Raw genomic sequence first — 23973 nt, 5'->3', positions numbered from 1 at the left:
GGGTAGAGGATTGTCAAAGATTGCAGAGAGACATTGATAGGATGCAGAAGTGGGCTGAGAAGTGGCAGATGGAGTTCAACCCAGAGAAGTGTGAAGTGGTACATGTTGGAAGGACAAACTCCAAGGCAGAGTACAAAGTAAATGGCAGGATACTTGGTAGTGTGGAGGAGCAGAGGGATCTCGGGGTACATGTCCACAGATCCCTGAAAGTTGCCTCAGAGGTGGATAGGGTAGTTAAGAAAGCTTATGGGGTGTTAGCTTTCATAAGTCGAGGGATAGGGTTTAAGAGTCGCGATGTAATGATGCAGCTCTATAAAACTCTGGTTAGGCCATACTTGGAGTACTGTGTCCAGTTCTGGTCACCTCACTATAGGAAGGATGTGGAAGCATTGGAAAGGGTACAGAGGAGATTTACCAGGATGTTGCCTGGTTTAGAAAGTATGCATTATGATCAGAGATTAAGGGAGCTAGGGCTTTACTCTTTGGAGAAAAGGAGGATGAGAGGAGATATGATAGAGGTGTACAAGATAATAAGAGGAATAGATAGAGTGGATAGCCAGTGCCTCTTCCCCAGGGCACCACTGCTCAATACAAAAAGACATGGCTTTAAGGTAAGGGGTGGGAAGTTCAAGTGGGATGTTAGAGGAAGGTTTTTTACTCAGAGAGTGGTTGGTGCATGGAATGCACTGCCTGAGTCAGTGGTGGAGGCAGATACACTAGTGAAATTTAAGAGACTACTAGACAGGTATATAGAGGAATTTAAGGTGGGGGGTTATATGGGAGGCAGGGTTTGAGGGTCGGCATAACATTGGGGGCCGAAGGACCTGTACTGTGCTGTACTATTCTATGTTCTATTAATATCACAAATGACCCGACTTGGTCCAACCAAGCAGAGTCCACTGCCAAGAAGGCTCACCAGCACCTTTACTTCCTGAGAAAGCTAAAGAAATTTGGCCTGTCCCCTAAAACCCTCACTAATTTTTATAGATGCACCGTAGAAAGCATTCTTCTAGGGTGTATCACAACCTGGTATGGAAGTTGTCCTGTCCAAGACCGGAAGAAGCTGCAGAAGATCGTGAACACAGCCCAGCACATCACACAAACCAATCTTCTGTCCTTGGAATCACTTTGCACATCACGCTGTTGGAGCAGTGCTGCCAGGATAATCAAGGGATGACCCACCTAGCCAACACACTTTTCGTCTCTCTTCCCTCTGAGAGAAGGTTCAGGAGCTTGAAGACTCGTACGGCCAGATTTGGGAACAGCTTCTTTCCAACTGTGATAAGACTGCTGAACGGATCCTGACCTGGATCTGGGCCGTACCCTCCAAATATCCAGACCTGCCTCTCTGTTTTTTTTTTGCACTACCTTTCTTTCCCTTTTCTATTTATGATTTATAATTTAAATTTTTAATATTTACTATCGATTTATACTCCAGGGAGCACGAAGCACAGAATCAAATATCACTGTGATGATTGTATGCTCTAGTATCAATTATTTGGTGACAATAAAGTAAAGTATAAAGTAGTCAAATAAACACAACAAACAATATGATGAAAATATCGACAGAAATTGTTTTCAATATTCATCACATATTTAATTGTCATTATTTTAAGAATGATATCATAGGCACAAAGTCATTGTTTTTCCTATTGCAATGCATTCATAAGAGCACTATATTGTCTCCTTCAGAAGAATAGGACCTTTAGTCTGACAATAAAGATGATATAAGCCACAGGCTGAGAGTTACTGTATAATTAAGAAACAGTTCAAAGAATAAAAAGACATAAACATTGGTTTCTATACAAGTTCAATATTGTAACAAGTTTTTTATGATTTCTTGCCTTGATAATGAAAATTAAATCTTACCATCTATGGCCAATTTCAGGTCTGTCAGTGTACTCCAAACTCGTGAAAGAATGCGTTGCATTCGATCAATTTCCTGACGTAAGAAAATGTTCATTGGTTGGATTGCCCCCATTTTCTGCAGTCGAGCTTTCACCTGCATATTATGGTGTAAATAATGTTATTTTACATCACCCTGTGATATATAACATAGAAAGGTGCATATGATCTACTTTTACTAAAATTCAAATAGCTTTGGATGTGAAAACAAACATTCTGTGAAATAATTTGCCAAAAAATAATCCAATATCAACACAAGTAATTGTCCGTTAATTCCTTCCATATGTTAAACATGATGAAAATGTCAATCCGGAAAAGTGACATAAATTTTATTCAGTATAATGGCAAATACTCACTGCATTATTATCTATTAATATCAAAAGTCTATGGCTCAACAACTGCTTTTACAGACATCACTCACGACTTCTGAGTAAAATTTCACTTCAGCAGAAGTAACCACTATTACTGCAAACATAATAAAAAATCAAGAATCTGACAAATCTGAAACATTAAATCTATTATTCTTACCCAGGTGCTGTCTGACCTGATTAGTGTTTTCAAAATTTTCCTGTTTTTACTGCTAACATATTTTAATATTTTCAACAATGAACATGTTGGCATTGATCAGTACCAAGTAAACCAGTAATTCACAACGAGCTGCAATGAAAGTGATGCTTTAAACCCATTCTGGGTTAGCTGGCTTGCTACCGTAGGAAATAATTGGACACATTATTCCACTCACTGTCAGACATTTGCTTAATATAGAGGTTGTACTGCAGCAATTGTGCAAATAATATGGATAAGAAATCTGATAACACAAAGTTTTACTAAGCATTTGAGTTCACATGTAACCTTTTCTCTAACAAGCAAATGCTTAGAAAATGTGTTGCAATGAAATAACACTGAAAATATTTACTATGTTAAAAATTCTTTAAGAAATACAGTTGAACCGTCAAAAACAAACATACCCAAATACAATCTGCATTATCCAGACTGTACAAATATGTAATTTCCATAGCTCTGATCCGACACATATCCCTTGAGAGCTCAGTTCAGTTATTATATGCAGCAGGCTATTTCATACTCTGTTTTAGTCTTTCCAATCTCTAGTTTAACCTTAGGCCATTCTCATTCTTATTCATCATACTTTTTCATAGTAAAATGCATCTTCCATTTTATGCAACTCTGCTAACCTTCCAATGTCTTGTTGAAAAATGTAATAATCCTCGTTATTTTCTAAACATTCTTTTTTCAGATTTATGAGAATGTATCCTCAACATCCGAGTCCAAATCACTTATATTAATCAGAAACTTCTGCTGTACATTTCCAATTCTTTGATCAGTTTGACTAATTCACATTTCTTATCTGTCACAATCGAGTGTTAATGGGGCAGAAATATAAAACAAAACAGACATCGAGTTTTAATATTATTTTCTTCCATGAATTCAGAAACAAACACGAGGACAAATTATTCTTCTTGCTTCTAAATAGGAACAATCCAAGTAAAATTACCATATCTGATTAAAGGAGAAACATAAATATCATTGCAAAGTGTTTGTGGTAGTGATTAGGGTACTGAACTAGGCTAATACTTCAGTATCTGTAATTATAAATTATGAAACTGAATTTTATAAATCTATTCAATTGTGGATTAGCATGAGAAAAAATAACCACACAAGCTTCTGAAAAGTTGTGGAACCTCAATAATTCAATGAATACAAAAAGCTATCCCTACATAATTTTGTTCATACATGCTACAAGTTTACAAGTTTAAATCACATAAGTATTTCTCTGTTGCAAAACCAACACAATCAAAGCTACCCATGGTTTTAATAAATGAAAGATTAACTTAATGGGCTGAGTGGCCTATTTCTGTTCCAAATTAGTGAGTACATTATTATTATTGATGTTCTTGTTAAGAATACTCTAAAATATAAATGCTTAGAAATTCATAATTGCTCATTACCATTAAGTGAACTGTATATACACAAAAACTATAGCAATTGTTTAATGCTACCACCTGCAAATTAATTTCTCAGCACTATATGTTTAATTTCCATTATGCCCTCACTGAAGTTTCATATAAAATGCAGCTCATCTTAAAGCAGTGAATGGTTTAAAATTTGGTGAAGAAAGGTAGCCATGAATTATGGAAGCTATATTAAAGTTGGATCAGGAAAGGATATCGACTGCTGAGTTCCCCAAGGACTTCTGTCAGAAACATATTTATCACTCATTTTATTGAAGCAGAATCCAACCTTATTAAATCTAAAGACACTAAAATACTCTGCTATGGTTAGGCCATGCCAAGATGAAAATGAGGATTTTCAGTTTTTGTTAGGATGTTACTGAAAGATGTCCAGATCGTAGTACTGTATTAGATTTGGTAACTAAATAAATACAGATCTCCCTTCAAAATTAATCCATGATAAGTGGACAAGATGACAAGTTCAACCTACTAAAAAGAAAAAAAAATCATATGAACATATATTCCTGTATATATCTTGTAGATTTGTGCAAGATATTAGTGAGACCATACTTGGAACGTCATATATAATTGTGGTTACTGTACCATAGGAAGATTGCAATTAAATTTGAGAGAGTACATAAAAGATTCAAAAAGATGGTGCCAAGAACAAAGGGCTTGAGTTATGAGGGGAGACTGGGTAGGTTGGGACTGTTTCTCCTGGACAAAGGAAAATGAGGGGTGATTTTAAAGAGTTCAATAAAATCACAAGGGTCATAGAAAAATGGATTGTCTGTCTTTTTCCTAGGGTAGGGGAGATTAAAACTGGAAGGCTTAGGTTTAAATGAAAGGAAAAAGATTTAAGCTTGTCAGAGACAAGCTTTTCACACAAAAGGTAATGGATAATGGTTCAAATTTGTTTAAATATCATTTTCAGAACAGAAGTGTAAAGAAGAACAAAATAATGGCTACTCTGGATCCAATGAAGCACAAATAATACAATATAATATAGAACACAATGATAACAATGTTATGCACCCCTAGGGTTCCTTTTTGCTGTGGACTGTCACTTTAAGGCACAAGAGCGAACTGAGACTAACTTTTGGAGTTTTGCTGAGAGAGAGAGGGGCGAAGTCTGCCTTTCAGCTCATGTTATGGTTTCTCTGCAGCGTGTTTACTTTTTACAAGGACAGTTACAGACTTGCTCAGAGTTAAGATGGATTCGATCAATGAAAGACACCAGTGAGTGAGGTCCCGGTTTAAACTCTCAGTAGCCCAAAAGGGGTGAGTTGAGATCAATCCTGAGTATTGATAAATGACTCTCACAAGTTTTCTGCAACTAGAACAAGTTTGCAGGAAGAGAAGCGAGGAGAGATAGGTTTGAAACAGAAGAAAACTAGTGACAAAGAGACTGTCTCTCTAAGTAGCCCGTGAGGGTGAGTTTGCGTTCCATTTGAATACAAAGGTGTGACTGTCACTTAGTTAATCCACAGGAGTGGGTTCTCTGGTGAGGGGAGTACCTATGTGAATACCACTTGTGTGTTACCCTTATTTAGGTGTGGTAGTTCACTGAAGAAAGGCACCCCGTGACAAATCACCGTTGGAGTTATTTCGTATGTCGTGGAACTGGATAAGTGGCTATCACAGTTGTGTGTTTGGGATAACCTTGTGTGGAAACTACCTGTGTGTGATAATCCTTGCTGGGTTGGTAGTTTTACCACTTGAAGACGGTACCTTAGTGATAGGCTACTGTTGGTGATAATCCATACGTGGATTCTGTTGGAGTATCCTGTGGCCACCACTTTGGGATGTCCCGTAGCTGAATTCGGATGTGGTGCCACTCATGTTGAAAGCATATTCGTTGAAGATCACTGTCGGTGATATTTTGTGTGTGGAGTGGAACAACTTCAGAGATAAAACCTACTACTATTGTTATTTTGTATTGCTGTCGTGGAATCTGTGGAATATCGACATAATTGCCTTCTCGCAACATTCGCCTTTGGATTACAAATATCTCTCATTAATTAACCTGAGCATTGAACTGAACTATCTTACATTCCACTGTCAGACTGTATCCAATTACCACCTAAGCTTGAAGAAGTTTGGGTTAGAAATATTTCCACACTTATATATGCATAAATTTTGCTAAATTTAGATTTAGGGTTAGGGTTAATTGATTTATCTGGTTATTTATTACTGTATTGCGCAGTTACTAAATAAAATAGCATTATTTAAAAGCAATACCAGACTAAAGGTATTTTCCATTTCTGCTGGTACTTTAACCCATTATGGGGTATGTAACCACAAAAATAAATATAAGATGTTATATACATAGATTGACTGTATGTCCATAAAGTGATGCTAGGCACAGGAATGTCCGTACGTAAGGTGACTGACAGGAAATGAGTATGTTCTGGTGGTGGGGACATGTGGAGGGGTGGGTTAGTGGGCAGTGGTGTTGGTCAGACTTGCTGCATGCAGAAAGTATCTGTTTCTAAGTCTGATGTTCCTGGTGTGGATGCTACTTTGCCTGCTCCCTAATGGGAGCGGGACAAAGTCAGAGCAGTTGATAACGGCAGCAACAATTACAACATTGAAAATACATTTGTATGAGTACTTGGAGAGGAAAAGTCTAAAGGGATATGGACCAAATACAGTCAAATGCCAATAGCTCAGGTTGACTCCTTGGTTGGCATGGAAGTATTGTTCTGAAGGATTGTTTTCCAAGCTGTATAACTCTATGTAGATCAGTTTAAAATACTTAGTATAAAGATTAAGAATTTCCTTCTCAATGAAGGAGCCCAGTCATCTATTGATAAAGAATGGCTTGGTTCATACATTGAGAAAGAAAATATTCTGGGATACAGGGACAGAGGTGAACTTGGTTTATTTAATAAAAGAGAACATCACAGCAGTGGCTGGAGGTGATATTACTGAAGAATTAAATGGTGAGGCTTTAAGGCTGGAACTGAGAAATAGAAGAGGAAGATCACCTTGTTGGAGTTGTACTACAGTTCTTCAAAATAATTCTCAGGAATTAGAGCACCGAAAGTGCAGGGAAATTAGGGAGAGTTGTAAGAATAATACAACGTCATAGGAGATTTCATAGGTCTTCATAGGAGATTTTAATTTTCCTAACATTGAATGAGAATGCTGTAGTGTTAAAGGCCGAGATGGAATAGAATTTATTCAGTGTGTTCAGGGAAGTTTCTTCAGGCTGTATTTAGAAGACCCCACTAGGGAGGTGCAAACCTTGCTCTACCCTTTGGATAAAAGAAAGGGTAAGAGACCAAGGTCATGGCAGCACAGCCACTTTTGGAACCAGTGACCATAATTCTATTAGTTTTCAAAGTAGTTATGCAAAGGGAATCTGAACCAGGGAAAGGCAACATTTGACAACATTAGACAGAAGAATGCCGAGGCTGGTTGAGCTATGTTGTTTGCGGGCAAAGGGCCCTGCAGCAAGTGGGGAGTTTTCAAAAGTGAGATAGTAGGAGATCAAGAAGTACATGTTCTGTTACAGTAAAAAGCAAAGGAATTGGGAACTTTAGATAACAAAGGTTGTTGTAACATTGGCCAAGTAAAAGAAGGAAGCTAAGGTCAGAAAGAGGCTTCCAGATTCAAATGAATCTCTGGAGATATGTGCATAAAGGATTCCAGAGTACTCTGAAAAGGAAAACTATGAATGTGAAAAGAGGGGATGAGATGGCTCTAACTGAGAAAATTAAAGAGAATCCTAAAAGATTTTTTAAGGATATTAATGGAAAAAGAGTGCCTAGAGAGAGAGCAGGGTGCCTCAAAGACCAACAGCATAGATTTATGCGTGGAGCTGCAGGAGCTGAACACTTTCTAAATGTGTATTTCCCTTCTGTTTTTACCATGAAGAAAGATGTGAAGACCTGTGAACGTGGCAAAGTTAATTGAGATGTTCTGTGAACTGTCCATGTTACGGTAGAAGAGCTTATGCACGTCTTAAGGTGTACAAAGTTAGACAAATCTCCAAGTCTGAATGACGTATATCCAAAAACACCATGGGGAGCTAGAGAAGAAATTGTGGGAGACCTCACTGAAATATTTGTAACATACCTATCCTCTGGCAAGTAGACTGGAGGAGAGCAAATTTTGTGCCTTTATTTAAGAAGGGCAACAAAGATAGACCACGTAATTATAGACTAGTAGATAATTTACTGGGAAACATTCTGAGGAATAAGATAGACTTACATTTGGAAAGACAGGTAATAATTAGGGATAGTGAACATGGCTTTGTGCATGGACACATTGTTCATTCTTGATTGTGTTTTCTGATGATATGATAAATTTCAAAGTTCAAAATAAATTTATTATCAAGGTAGATATATGACATCATATGCAACATTGAGATTCATTTTCATGTGGGCATACTCAGTAAATACAAAGATACAAAAAAAAGCAAAATAATAATGTTATATGAATCTGCAATATATATCGAGAACATGAGAAGAAGAGTCCCTGAAAGTGAATCTACAAGTTGTAGGAACAGTTCAGTGAAGTTATTCCCACTGGATCAGGAGCCTGATGGCTGAGGGGTAATAACTATCCCTAAACCTAGTGGCATGGGTTCTGAGGCTTCAATACCTCCTTTCTGATGGCAGCAGCAAGAAGAGAGCATGGCCTAGTTGGTGGAGGTTTCTGATGATAGATATGCTTTCCTGTGACAGTGCTCCATGTGGATATACTCATGGTGGGGTGGGCTTTATCCCTGATGAACTGGGCTGTATCCACTAATCTTTGGAGGATTTTCCATTCAAGGGCATCGGTGTTTCCATACCAGACTGTGATGCAGCCAGTCAATATACTCTCAATTACACATCTATAGCAGTTTGGCAAATTTTGAGATGACATGCCAATCTTCGCAAACTTCTGGTTCAAGGCCTTCTGCTTTTCTCCTTTTGAAGTTGATAATCAGCTCCTTGGTCATACTGACATTGAGTGAGAGGTTGTTGCTGTAGCACCACTCAGCCAGGTTTTCAATCACCCGCCTATATGCTGATTCATCACCACCTTTGATTGTATATAGCTAGGGTGCCTAAGACTTTTGCACAGTACTGGCAGAAAGCCAGTCTGTAAATCTGAGGGGAGCAAAGGATATTGGGAATGGCGAGGGAAGAGCACTGCATGAAGGATGTAGGACGTGGTAGTGGAGGAGTGCCGCGGGTGGTGCGGAGGTGCTGTGGGTGCAGACACACCCAGCCCTGAGACACCAGGCAAGATCATTTGATTCCAAACAATTAGTTTATTGATCATTACAGAATGTCTCTCCAGTGTTTTGTGCCATTCCTCTTTCCTTTTCCTTTTTCCCAATCATGATTCATTCTATCTCCCTGTCCCCTTCCAACTCTCAGTCCACATTAGATACCAACACCAGTGGCAAATGGAATAGTGTCGGGAAGTGTATAGTCATGCCCTTTGGTAGAAGAAATAAAAGCTTAGACTGTTGTCTAAATGGAGAGAAAATTCAAAAATCTGAATCCTACTGCAGGATTCCCTAAATGTTAATTTCAGGTTGAGCTGGTAGTGAGGAAGGCAAGTGCAATGTTAGCATTCATTTCGAAAGGACTAGAATATAAAAGTAAGGATGTATTGTTGAGGGTTTATAAAGCACTGGTAAGGTTTCACTTGGAGTATTGTGAGCAGTTTTGGGCATTTTATCTAAGAAAGAATATGCTTACAGTGGAGCGTGTTCAAAGAAGGGTCAGAAAAATGATTTGGGGATTGAAAGGCTTTTCATATGAGGAGCACTTGATGGCTCTGGGCCTGTGTGAATGGGGATCTCATTGAAACCTATTGACTGTTGAAGGGCTTCAACAGAAGTGGATGTGGAGAATATGCCTCCTATGGTGGGGAAATCTAAGACATGAGGACACAGCCTCAGAATAGAGTGACATCCATTTAGGATGGAGATGAGGTGGGACTTCTTCAGCCAGAGTGGTGAATCTATCGAATTTGTTGTGACATGTGGCTTTGGAAGCCAAATCATTTGGTATATTTTAAGCAGGGGTTGATAGATTCTTGATTAGTCAGGGTATAAAGGGATATGGGGAAAAGGCAAGGGACTGGAGCAGTGAGGAAAATAGATCAACTATTTTGGCCAAATGGCCTAATTCTGGTCCTATACCTTATGGTCTTATATCAGAATCAGGTTTATTATCACAGTACTGTGCAAAAGTCTTAGGCATCCTGCATTTTTATGTAAATTTTGTTTTAGATGTTTAGTTTTTATCTTCTGTATTAGTGAGTCAGTAGAAAAGAGCAAATTTTAGATTGCTAAACATTCATTTTCCAAAATGTTAAATGTTGCAGAGAATTTTTTGTATTTTCTTAAAAAAGTGATATATTAACTAATAACAGGATTTCTGCAGATGCTGGAAATTCAAGCAACATACATCAAAGTTGCTGGTGAACGCAGCAGGCCAAGCAGCATCTATAGGAAGAGGCGCAGTCGACGTTTCAGGCCGAGACCCTTCATCCTGACGAAGGGTCTCGGTCTGAAACGTCGACTGCGCCTCTTCCTATAGATGCTGCTTGGCCTGCTGCGTTCACCAGCAACTTTGATGTATGTTGCTTATATTAACTAATAAAGCACTTTTCAAATAAAAACTTGATTACTTTGTAGGTATACAGCCCAGTGTACAATTAAACAAATATAACAAACAGGATGCTAATGATCAATGACATAATGAGTTGAATGAACTAAACTGATTAACTGACACAGAAATGGGTGTAAAAGGAATCAAACTGGAGAAAGGAAAACCCAACTAAAAGGTGATGGTGTGGCAGATGTGACAGTTTAACCTTCAAATTATTGATTCTTACATCATGGCAAGAATGAGTATAGCAACAAGACACAAAGTGTCTCTCCCTAGCAGAAATTTTGCTGCAGACAGGAGTTTCAAGGTGTGTTGTCCAAGCTCTTCTGAAGAAGCATTAAGAAATGGGCAAGATTGAGGACCAGAAATGCAGTCATCTGCCACAGAAACTGAGTACAGCAGATGGGAGACACATCAAGTTGACATCCCTTCTAAATCAGAAGCCCAGCACTACTATCAGCTCTGAACTCACAGAAACTACTACCTAAGTTCGCCTCTCTACAGTCCGCAGAGGTCCTGTCAGAAGTGGTCTTCATGGAAGAGTTGCTGCCAAATAGCCATTCCTCCAAAGTGGAAACAAAGTCAAGAGACTTACCTATGCACAGAACACACAAGGACTGAGTTGTTGAACAATGGCAGCAAGTGCTTTGGACTGACAAGACAAAATTTGAAATTTTTGGCTCAAACAGCAGGCAGTTTGACCGTAGAAGAGCTGGAGAGAGCTTCATACAGCTAACCGTGAAGCATGGTGAAGGTTTCCTGTAGGTTTGGGGTTGCACTCCTGCGACTGGAATTGGGTGATCTGGTCAGGTTTAATGGAATCTTCAATGCTGAGAAGTAGAAGCAAGTTCTCATCCGTCACACAATAGCACCCGAGAGGCATCTGATCAGTTGCAACTTCATTCTGCAGCAGGACAATGACCCCGAACACACAGCCAAGGTCATAAAGAAATATCTTTAGTTAAAAGAAGAACAAGGAGTTCTGCAACAGATGGTATGGCCTCCATGGATCCCTGACCTCAACATCTCAAGGCTGTCTGGGATTCCTGCAGAAGAACTGTGGCAAGTTCTCCAAGGTGATTGGAGTAACCTATTTTCTTATAAAACTGCACAATAGTGTATCTAAGAGAATTGATGCAGTCTTAAAGGCAAAGGGTGGTCACACTAAATATCGATTTGATTTAGTTTTTCTCTGTTTACTGCTCTTTATATTAACCTTTTTGTTATTTAAAAACTTTTCATTATTTTTGAAAGCATGTTTGCTTTATAGAATTTTTTTACGTGTCTAAGACTTTTACACAGTATTGTGTGTCATAAAATTTGTTTTTTTTTTGTGTGACAGCTGTACAGTCCAATACATAAAATTACTACAGTACTCTGCAAAAACCTGGCTATGTATATGTGCCTAAGACATTTGCACAGTACTATAGATCACATGGCACCCAGGGAGAGTTAGTAATCTGGGTATAACATTTATCGGACAGAATAGGATGCTGAAAGAATGTTTCTCAGACATCTGTGTATAGTGGTCTGCCCCAATGGTTGGTGCTGGGCCCACTTATTTGTCATCTACTGTATATAACAACTTAGGTGACGAGTGGCAAATGGAATTTAATTCTGATAAGTGCAAAGTGTTATATTTTAGAAGGATGAATCAAGCGACATTGAATGTAAGGGCTTTGGGTACTGTTGCAGAACAGAAGGGCCTCAAAATACAGGTATACAGTTTCCTTAAAATGGAGACATAATCCCGCCATGGACAGTCCCAAACCCAGCTGTGACCGAAGGAGGGTTGGGCATAGGGCTAGCAACCCCATCCCGTAAAAGACCCAGTGCTACAGAAACATCAACCAAAGCTACAAAGACTTCATCGCTGGGAGAGGAAGGGTACACCAAGGAGATGGGTTACGCCTGGGAAAACTTGAAAGGCTGACACAGGACAAATGATTCTGGCGAGCTACCGTCGACGGTCTATGCCCCAGTAGGGGTGATGGGCTTCAGAAGGTGAAGAAAAGGAAAGATGAGCCACTGGTAGATAGGGCAAGGAAGGATGCTTTTGCATGTTGACTTTTATCAGTCAGCACACTGAATATAGAAGCTAGGTGGTTATTTTACAATTGTACGAGACATTAATGAGGTCACACTTGGATTACTCTGTTAATTTTGGTCACCCTGTTATAGGAAAGATGTAATTTAACTGGAAAGAATGCAAAATAGATCTACAAGGATGTTAGCAGGGATTGACGGACTGATTTCTAGGGAGAGGTTAGATAGGCAGGAGTTTAGGAGATTGGGGAGTGATCTCATAGAAGTTTATTAAATCATGTGGGGCATAGATAGGGTGAGCAGCCTTATTGTCAAGGTTGGATAATCAAGAACTACAGCATGTAGTTTTAAGGTTAGAGGTGAAAGGTTTAAAATGAATCTGAGGGAATTTTTTTTTTACCCAGCAGGTGGTAGATATATGGAAGCAGCTGATAGAGGAAGTGATTCAGATTAGATTAGATACATTTAAGAAGTATATGGACAGATATATGGATGATTAGTATTTAGAGGGACATGTGTCAAATGCTGGGAAATGGGACTAGCTTGGATATACATCTTGGCAAGCATGGGCCATAGGGCCTTTTCCTTTGCTGTTCAATTCTATGATTATGTCAGACGGAATGTCTTTTCACATTTGCACAGGAATTGACTATTAATTTCAAAATGATATCAATACAACAGCAATTAGTTCACCAAAAGACATTTTATGATGTTATTTCTTCTCAAAAGAAAAGCTGAAAATCAGAAGTGATTCATATTTTACCTCATGTGGGATATAGTCTGGTGGCAGCTTTTCCAGCATTTCATTTGCAAGCCGTTGTACGGTGCTTTCTCTAGTCTCTCCTCCACCACCACCACTGTCCTTTGGTTGGATGTTGACTATTGTATTCAGAGTCTCATTTGCCATGTTAGTCTGATAAGTTATATCTGCATTTGAATGAAGTCCAAATACCTAAAAGGATAAAATATTATAAATGCTTTTTTGTTACATTAAGTGGTAAAGTAGATTTCAAGTTTCCCATTAATGTTAAAAATGGGAATTTTGTAGTGAGTGGTATACAATTTTCAGTTCTAAAAAAGTAACATTTTTCCCTATTACAATGATTTACACATACTTGTTGAAGCATGCATATGCAATAAGACAAAAAATGTAAATATCGCAGACAAAGAAAAAATCTGCAGATGCTGGAAATCCAAACAGCACACACAAAATGCTGGAGGAACTCAGCAGGCCAGACGGCATCTATGGAAAAGGGTCCTGCTGAAGGGTCTCAGCCCGAAACGTAGACTGTACTCTTTTCCATAGATGCTGCCTGGCCTGCTGATCTCCTCCAGCATTTTGAGTGTGTTGGCCTGAAACATTAAATTTGTTTCTCTCACCACAGGATACAGTGGATGCTTCTGTATCCACTGAGTATTTACAAAATGTCTTGTTTTTATTTCAGATTTCCAGCATACAGATACTTTGCTTTTGTAATTACCTTGCTTGGCTCCCTCCCCCCACTTCTTTGTGAATGAATGTTTCTCCAAAGGACAAATTAAACAGCAGCCCTGATATCAGCAATACTGCCCTTTTTAGAAGCCATGCAGTTACAAAAAAGATCTAACCAGTAGTTACTACCTCAACTCTACAATATTATCTTATTACTTTTCCATTTGTTAGGTTATTAACCAATCATGTTTCTCATTTATCCATGTTTATTGTATCCTGTAATACTGTTTTTGATGCCTTGAACAAATACTTGCATAAAAAGTGGATAAGTGGCCGGTTCACTCATAGAATTAAGAGAAAGTACACAAATATTCAAAATGCTGTACACGATGATATGATCTTGACAAATAAGTTCTTAAATACCTCAGGACTATCAACCAGTGGCAGACTGTCAATGTACTGCAGAATATCTTGAATTGTCTTGCCGTATGGAATGACATAGCCTTTGTAGAAGCAGAATTTATCTGTGAACATGCTTTCCCCAAACCAGACATTAGCAAATGTGTTGAGTAGTCGCTTGTCCAGATCATCTGTTACACGTCCTCCATACTGTACTTCCCCCAGCATGTAACGCAAGCAGTTCCAGTTCACACCGCGTTTAACATCCATGTCATCCAGGTGATTTTGTACAAATTGTACACTGGCAGTAAAATCCGCCTGATTAAATTCATATGGAATGTTCCATCCAAGAGGTCCAAACTTACGTCTTTCCTGGAAGGTTCATTGGGAAAAGGAATATAGAATATTTAAAAATTGCATATAATCTTTCCTGGAACTTCAAAGCTCTATTGTGCAAATTTGGATTTTTTTTTATATAGTCATTGTAATAATATGAACCTGTGTTGGGGTGATAAAATATTTTGGGCAGCAGTATGCTAATTATGCTCGGATAATACATATTAATGACTTCAAATTAAGGATAAATACTGATGAGCAAGTATTCTTTTGATCTACTCCAAAATAAGCCATATCATCTTTACGTCTGCCTGACAGGACATACAAGGCCTTCAGGAGCAATTTAGGACTATTATACATATCATCCTTCTCATTTTACATAACAGCCCTTCTAACAGTTCTTTCAGTGACAGTATTTCAATTAGGTGTATTGAATTATATAAAATAAACAAATACAATGCCAAAGCTTGGTAGACTTTGTGCCTATCATTCAAATGCATTTACAACTGTTGAAACCGGGCACCGATTGGGTCACTCCATAATCTAGCAATTCATGAAATGCATTGTTTTATCCTGCAGGATGTTTCAGTACAAATAATGCTACATTGCTGATTCATGAAAGGTGGAAACTGATGAACAGTCTTTGCAACCAAATATGAAATTACAAAGTACATGGGCTAATGTTCAGATAAATGTCAGAATTGTTTCATTCTCAGCTGTGTGCTTCACAAAACATTTCACATTTAGCCTCCAATTATGTTCAGTAAATTGATGAAATTAGAAATTTAAAATGTATGGAAGTATCTTGTCAACAAGTTGATAATTGTTAATGAAGAGTTAATTCTCCAGTATATAAAGGCAATAATTAAAGTTCTCATTTTGCAATGTTAAAAATGTGTTTGGACAGATACTTGCAATGAAAGAAGCCAAGGGATACAGGCCTAAGGTAAGAAAATGAGATTAACTTAGTTAGACATCATGGTCAGCATGAATGAGTTGGGCAGAAAGGCCTATTTCTGTGCTATACAGTCAATGATTCTATGGCTGTATCCTTTTCCTTGAAAACTCTTGCACCTTCTAATACATATATGTTTTCCCTTTCTATGGTTCTCTTTCAGAAATTGTATCAGCTGTAATGCATCCTCCTACCATTACTCAGTTTCCTTGTCAATTGTTAGATATCATTGATAGGGCAGGCAGACACTTGGCAATGTTGACCACTAAGACCCCAAGTGCCTTTCCAATTAATTTTGTAATCCAGCACTTCTACTAACGAAACAATATGTGAGTTCAAGAACACAGGAACAGTTTTTGTTCACCGTGTGAGACAAAAAAATAACAATTCTGGAAAGATTTGGCAAAGTAAAATAAAATGAGAGGCAGTTTGATTTTACTGTTGCTAATAGCAAAGAACTATTATTCGCAAATTATAAAGGCATTTACACCCTATGGACAATTGAATTATTCATTAATTTTGTTGTAGATGCTGAGAAGAGAATGGTAGCTGCAGTCACACGTGATCTTTAGCAATGAATGACCATAATATGGCAGAATTTTAATGACTTTTAAAATATTTAATATGGGTGATTGATAAGTTCATGGCCTAAGGTAGAAGGAGTCAATTTTAGAAAACCTAGCACATTTATTTTTCAACATAGTTCCCTCCTACATTTACACACTTCCAGCAGTCATGGAGCATATGGATCCTTCCTTTGTAGAAGTCGACGTCTTGGACTTCCAGTAAGTGGTCCACAGTAGGGGGTGATTGATAAGTTCGTGGCCTAAGGTAGAAGGAGATGGGTTATACAGCTCTCATTACATGCACATGCAGTTCAACTCTTTGAATGATTATACAGAAAGTTTGAAGTTAATAACTCATCTCCTTCTACCTTAGGCCATGAACTTATCAATCACCCTGCTGTGGGACCACTTTCTGGAGGTTCAAGACGCTGACTTCTACAAAGAAGGGATCCGCTGGACTTCTACAAAGAAGGGATCCGCTGGACTAAGTGTAAATGTAGGAGGAGACTATGTTGAAAAATAAATGTACTAGGTTTTCTCAAATTGACGCCTTCTACTTTAGGCCACAAACTTATCAATCACCCCTCATATTGTGCCTTACAGTTAGAAATTTGCCATAAATTAACGAAAAGAGGGAAGTACCTGGACAGTAGTATGGAGGAAGGCTACAGCGTATAATAAGGGTTTCCACTGCGGCATATTGCTGACATCCAGCTGTTCCTGACTAATACTGCAGTAGGTACGCTTCAGTCCAGCTTTCACACCTACACATTTAGAGAAACAGAGAGAGTGAATCCGTTTTTGTAAGCCTATCTTTAGTCATTCAAAGAATATACCAGGTTTGTTATCTGCATCCAAAGTCATTTTTGTAAAGAAATTAATTAAATTATTCTTTTGATTTGGGACCTTCAAAGAAAGTAAATTTCAGACAATTATTTCTAAATTGTTTCAGTTTTGTGTATAAAATACAAATTATAACAATAATGACCAAAATTTGTTAATGACATGAGTACTAACTAGATCAATGATTCTCTTATATTTGCTTTCTCTGAAATCTAAGTTTGAAAATAAATGTATATCATGAAATGTGCCTTTATATACACATAGTTAAAAAAAAGTTAAGGTCTGTCCCGAGCCTTGTAGCCCACCAGGCCGGTGCTTATACCAGTTTCTGTGGCGTGAAGCGACTGAGAGTACAAGATACCACCCCCCCCGCGATAGAACGCCAGTTGTACGAGGATATACACATAGATAAAGGCCTTAATATGGTCCTTTGAATAAACTGTCTGTACTTCTGCTGAAAAAATATATATAATAGGCCATAAGTCATAGGAGCAGAATTAGGCCACTTGGCCCATCAAGTCTGTTCCGCCATTTCATCATGGCTGACTTATCAACCCCATTCTCTGGCCGTCTTCCCATAACCTTTGCCACCCCTACTATCAGCCTCCACTTTAAACATACCCAATGGCTTGGCCTCCGCAGCTGTCTGTTGCAATGAATTCCACAGATTTACCACTCTCTTGCTGAAGAAATTACTCTTCTCTGTTTTAAAGGGACATCCTTCCATTGTGAAACTGTGCCTTCTGGTCCTAGATTCTTCTACAATAGGAAGTATCCTCTCCACATCCACTCAATCGATGCCTTTCAATATTCGACAGGTTTCAATGAGATCCCCATATCTTAACCCTTTCATTCTCTGGAGCATTCTCATGAGCCTCCTTTGGACCGTCTCCAATCCCAGGACATCCCTTCTTGGATAAGGGGCCCAAATTGCACACAATACTCCTAGTGCGGTCTGACCAATGCCTTATGAAGCCACAGCATTCCATCCTTGTTTTTATATTCTAGCTTTCTCGAAATGAATATTTGCCTTCCTTACCACCGACTCAACCTACAAGTTAATCTTTAGGGAATCCAGCATGAGAACTTCCAAGTCCCTTTTCATTTCTGATTTCTGAATTTTGTCCCCATTTAGAAAATAGTCTACACCTTTATTCCTTCCACCAGAGTGCATGACCATAGAATTCCCTGCACTACATTCCATCTGCCACTTCTTTGCCTATTCTTCTAATCTGTCTAAGTCTTTCTATAGACTCCATGTTTTCTCAGTTCTACCTGCTCCATGATCTATCTTCATGTTGTCCACAAACCTGGCCCCAAAGCCATCAATTCCATTATCCAAATAATCGACAATTGTTCTCTATTATAAACGAAGATCATCCAGAACAATTGCCTGGCACTTCAGACTAGAGGAGGATCATCTCAATATAGGACATTGATTCTTCTGGAGGAGAGAGTGCAGGACTTGTTGGGTGAAGGGGAAGATAAGCCCCATAACAGGAGGAAAAAAAGCCAAAATCTGTCCGGTATGATTTCATTGCACCTTAGAAAAACTTCATTCATTGGTACAAGTGTCTTTACCAATGGGAACTGCACTGATTAACAAAGAGGTTCATTTCCGACCACTTTCAATTAATGGAGCTTTCACACGTATGTAAGTAGGACATTAAATTAATACATTAACAGTTGAAAGCAATGATCCATTGGTCACGCATTATTGAAGGGTACTTTATATAGTAAGTGGATATCCCAGCAGAGTCAAAGTTTTTTTTGCATAACAACATTGCAAGTCTATAGCACAGTACTTCTTTCCTATATCAAAAATCCAATGTAAACCTGTTGGACATTCACACCATCACTGATACCAGACAAGGTCCTTCACGGTTGGATGCTCCAGAAGATGAAGTCACATGGAATTTATAGTGGGTTAACAAATTGGTTCCAAACTATGCTTATTTATAGAAGACAGAGTTGTAGTGGAGGGATGTTTTTTTTTCTGACTGGAAATCTGTAACTAGTGGTGTTCCACAAAAATCAGTGCTGGGACCTTTCCTGGGGTCTCACAGATCCTAATGATTTGGATGGAAATGTAGGAAATTGATTTAAATACATTTAAAAATTGAGGGAGGAGAAGATGGCGACACGATGCAGCTCACAGCGGCCACTCAGTGATTATGCCTGTTATTTGTCAAGTAGGGTGTTGTGCACAACCCTGATTTGATGGAGACGGATATGAGAGCATGGAGGAACATCTGGTGAAACTTCTGAAATGCCTGCTTCGCTGCTGCTGCTACTGTGTGGTCCAGAATCTCCGGAGGGGAAGGCCCCGAGTTCTTGGCTTTGCTTGTTGATCGGCAGCCAGGACGGGTCGAAGCGCTTGGCAGAGGATGCTGCTTGGAGAGGCTGTGTCAGAGGGGCTGGTTGGAGAGTTGAAGTTTTCAGATGGACTAAGAGCCGCTGTGGTTGGGTGCTTCCAATGGTGTTGCATCGGCAAGTTTGTGGTGCTTGGAGGTTCATGGCAGGGAGAGCTTCTCCCTTCTACCGCCTGCGTCAGATGATGAGGCTATCGGGACTTTCAGACTTTTTTTTTACCATGCCCATGGTCTGCTCTTTATCAAATTATGGTACTGCTCTGCACTGTTGTAACTATATGTTATAATTATGTGGCTTTGTCAGTTTTAGTCTTGGTTTGTCCTGTGTTTCTTGTGATATCATTCTGGGGGAATATTGTATCATTTTTAATGCATGCATTTCTAAATAACAATAAACAAGGACTGAGTGTCCTCATAATCTAATCTAATCTAATAATATAATCTGAATAACTAACTTGAGTTGTTTTTTCTGGAGCTTTGGAGATTCAGGGGTGACCTGATAGAAGTGTGTAAATTGATGAGAGACACAGATAGGAGAGATGGTCAGAATTGTTAAATTAAGTATCCAAAGGAAGCAACTGCTGAAGATCGAGACGTGAGACTGCAGATGCTGCAATCTAGAGCAAAAATAAATTGCTGGAGAAATTTAGCGGGTCGAGCAACATCTGTATGTGAAAGGAGTTATGGATGTTTTTGGTTAAGTCCCTGTAAATGGACTAAAAGTAGGGATGGAAGATTGCCAGTATATAGAGGAGAGGTGGAGGGATGAGACATGAGTCAGTGGGGATTATATGGAAGCAAATAAGGGGAAATAAAAAGGGTAGATAAAAGGGAGAGGAGAGGGTACAGGTGGAGATACTGTAGCTAGTGGAGGATGATAAACAGAAACACAAAGACAGCCAATTCTGGGATCCAATATGTTGTGACGGGGTCCTGAATTACCCCTATGAACTGTGCTTTTGAAAAGAGAGAGAGAAAGAAAAAGTGAGAGAGACGAAAACTAACTTTTGGACTGTCACTTTAAGGCACCGGGAGTAACTTTTGGATTTCTGCTGAGTTGGAGAGACCGAACAGCTTGTAAGTCACTATGGTGACCACGGGCAGCATTATTAGATGGACAATCAATGTTAGGATTTTTCGGCAGCGTGTTTATACTTCCAAGGACATTTGCCTGCTAGTGAATTTCTTACACAGACAAAGGAAGGAGGAGTTGTTTGAGTGACAGTTGGTACTCAGTAGGGTGAGATAAATAGGTCAGATGATATAGACCTCAGGCACATGTTCTGGACACTGAATGAGCTTTGTTGTGCCCACAAAAAAAGTGGGTTTTTGGAAGATCGATCAGGCAGTTCGATCAGTCGCTCTTGCAGTGAGAAAAGGGATTGACTGGTGGGGAGTTCTCCATGTGTCCACCCTTGCCTGGGTTGACAGCTCCACCACAGAAAACTGGTCCTTTGTTGTGGTCACAGTTGGTGACTTCTAAAGGATTTCGGAGGACAACGGGAAGATCGACGGGGTCAGCTCAATAGAGGACTCAAATCTCTCCCTCTCTCTCTCTCCATCACTACTCAACTCAATACCATGAACTGAACTGAATTGAACTTTACTCATCATCGTAAGAGTGTATCTTTTTACTCCTAGACTTGAAGAAGTTTGGTTTTTCATATATGTTTCCACACTTACTGATATACTTACTTATATATAATCATTGCTAACCTGTTTGATTTATCTGCATTTATATTACTGTATTGCAGTTACTATTAAATATTATTAGTTAAGAGCAATACTAGACTCCAAAGTGTTTTCCATCTCTGCTGGTTCTTTATCCCCGTCACGGGGTACATGATAATGTAAAGAAGGTGATAAGGTAAAACATGTGGATGGAAGCAGAAGGGGGTCAAAATCGATGATGAGAGCTGGAGGATGTGCATAGGGAAAAGGAACAAAACTGGGAGAAACAGAGATAGATTGGAAGGAGAACACAGGAAGTAAGAGATAGCTGAAGTTGTAAGGTCCAATGTTCATATCATTGGGCTACAGTCTACCCTGGAAGAATATGAGGAGTTGTTCTTGTTTGCGTTGGGCCTCACCCTGCAACTGGAGACGGAGTATGGACAGCTCAGTGCAGGAATGTAAAGGAGGTTTGAAATAATACATATGCCCGTACCAGATAGAGCACAGGGGCTCTGAAAACCAGTCGGCATATCTGCGATGGGTCTCACAGAGGCAGAGTAGGCTGGGGAGGTGCCCATTAACCTTGAGAGAATAGTCAGCCTTGATTTCCTTGATAAATCTTGGTTTTTGTCAATGTGCCCGACCATGTCTGCCAATTCTAAGTCATTGTCTTAAGCATAAGCTTGCCTCTTGAACACAGTCAACAGCTGGGGTTATGCCTATTCAGAAGTATATATTTGTAAGAAGATGCAGGCTGCAGCATACTGTATGTGGTCCCATTGCAGCAGTAAGGCAAGTCTGCTAACAAGAGTATAGGTCTAATAATTCTGAGAGACTACCTAGCACATCTTCCTTTTATTTTCTAGCTTTCTCAGTGAGGCAGGGAAGGGAGCCCTGAGGCATGGCCTGTTACTCGAGAGGACTTATTGTCAGATCTGGAGAAGATGACAGTACTGTCACAGGGGTTTGATCAGGCCTTTCATGTGAATCTTTTAGCAGAAAACTGTTGGGAAGCCACTCCAAAAGGTTTGGAAAGTGCCTGGTCTATCAGACAAGCTTCATGAGATGAGGAAACATAGAAACATAGAAAATAGGTGCAGGAGTAGGCTATTCAGCCCTTCGAACCTGCACCACCATTCAGTACGATCATGGCTGATCATCCAACTCAGAACCCCGTACCTGCCTTTTCTCCATACCCCCTGATCTCTTTAGCCACAAGGGCCATATCTAACTCCCTCTTAAATATAGCCAATGAACTGGCCTCAACCGTTTCCTGTGGCAGAGAATTCCACAGATTCACCACTCTCTGTGAAGAAGTTTTTCCTCATCTCGGTCCTAAAAGGCTTCCCCTTTATCCTCAAACTGTGACCCCTCGTTCTGGACTTCCCCAACATCGGGAACAATCTTCCTGCATCTAGCCTGTCCAATCCCTTTAGGATTTTATACGTTTCAATCAGATCCCCCCTCAATCTTCTAAATTCCAACAAGTACAAGCCTAGTTCATCCAGTCTTTCTTCATATGAAAGTCCTGCCATCCCAGGAATCAATCTGGTGAACCTTCTTTGTACTCCCTCTATGGCAAGGATGTCTTTCCTCAGATTAGGGGACCAAAACTGCACACAATACTCCAGGTGTGGTCTCCCCAAGGCCTTGTACAACTGCAGTAGTACCTCCCTGCTCCTGTACTCGAATCCTCTCACTATAAATGCCAGCATATCATTGGCCTTTTTCACCGCCTGCTGTACCTGCATGCCCACTTTCAATGACTGGTGTACAATGACACCCAGGTCAATAGACAATAGGTGCAGGAGTAGGTCATTCGGCCCTTCGAGCCAGCACCGTCATTCACTGTGATCATGGCTGATCATCTACAATCAGTATCCAGTTCCTGCGTTATCCCCATAACCTTTGATTCCACTATCTTTAAGAGCTCTATCCATCTCTTTCTTGAAAGCATCCAGAGACTTGGCCTCCACAGCCTTCTGGGGCAGAGCATTCCATATACCCACCACTCTCTGGGTGAAAAAGTCTTTCCTCAACTCCGTTCTAAATGGCCTACCCCTAATTCTTAAACTGTGGCCTCTGGTTCTGGACTCACCCATCAGCGGGAACATGCTTCCTGCTTCCAGCGTGTCCAATCCCTTAATAATCTTATATGTTTCAATAAGATCCCCTCTCAGCCTTCTAAATTCCAGAGTATACAAGCCCAGTCGCTCCAATCTTTCAACATATGACAGTCCCGCCATCCCGGCAATTAACATTGTGAACCTACACTGCACTCCCTCAATAGCAAGAATGTCCTTCCTCAGATTTGGAGACCAAAACGGCACACAGTACTCCAGGTGTGGTCTCACCAGGGCCCTGTACAGCTGCAGAAGGACCTCTTTGCTCTTATACTCAATTCCCTTTGTTATGAAGGCCAGCATGCCATTAGCTTTCTTCACTGCCTGCTGTACTTGCATGCTTGCTTTCAGTGACTGATGTACAAGAACACCTAGATCTCGTTGTACTTCTCCTTTTGCTAACTTGACTCCATTTAGATAATAATCTGCCTTCCTGTTCTTACCACCAAAGTGGATAACCTCACATTTATCCACATTAAACTGTATTTGCCATGCATCTGCCCACCCACCCAGCCTATCCAAGTCACCCTGCATTCTCATTACATCCTCCTCACATTTCACACTGCCACCCAGCTTTGTGTCATCGACAAATTTGCTAATGTTACTTTTAATTCCCTCATCTAAATCATTAATATATATTGTAAACAGCAGCGGTCCCAGCACTGAACCCTCGTTGCACCTCCCCTTTTCCTAATTGGCCACCATTCAGATAATAATCTGTTTTCCTGT

At 39.6% G+C, this 23973-nt stretch overlaps 1 protein-coding gene across 1 annotated transcript in view; it reads right to left on the bottom strand.

Moving 5' to 3' along the window:
- The window catches only part of dnah5l (dynein, axonemal, heavy chain 5 like), a 296635-nt gene that overhangs the window by 42620 nt on the left and 230042 nt on the right, over positions 1-23973 (bottom strand). The window contains exons 70-73 of the mRNA XM_063042366.1: positions 16875-16996; positions 14400-14747; positions 13308-13496; positions 1870-2002 (exon numbers count right to left, since the gene is read on the bottom strand). Of these exons, the coding sequence (XP_062898436.1) occupies positions 1870-2002; positions 13308-13496; positions 14400-14747; positions 16875-16996 (792 nt within the window). The remainder of the gene's footprint in view (positions 1-1869; positions 2003-13307; positions 13497-14399; positions 14748-16874; positions 16997-23973) is intronic.

This window comes from Mobula hypostoma, chromosome 3, assembly GCF_963921235.1.
Source record: "Mobula hypostoma chromosome 3, sMobHyp1.1, whole genome shotgun sequence".
Classification (NCBI taxonomy): domain Eukaryota; kingdom Metazoa; phylum Chordata; class Chondrichthyes; order Myliobatiformes; family Myliobatidae; genus Mobula; species Mobula hypostoma.
This window is presented reverse-complemented; position numbering and strand designations above follow the sequence as displayed.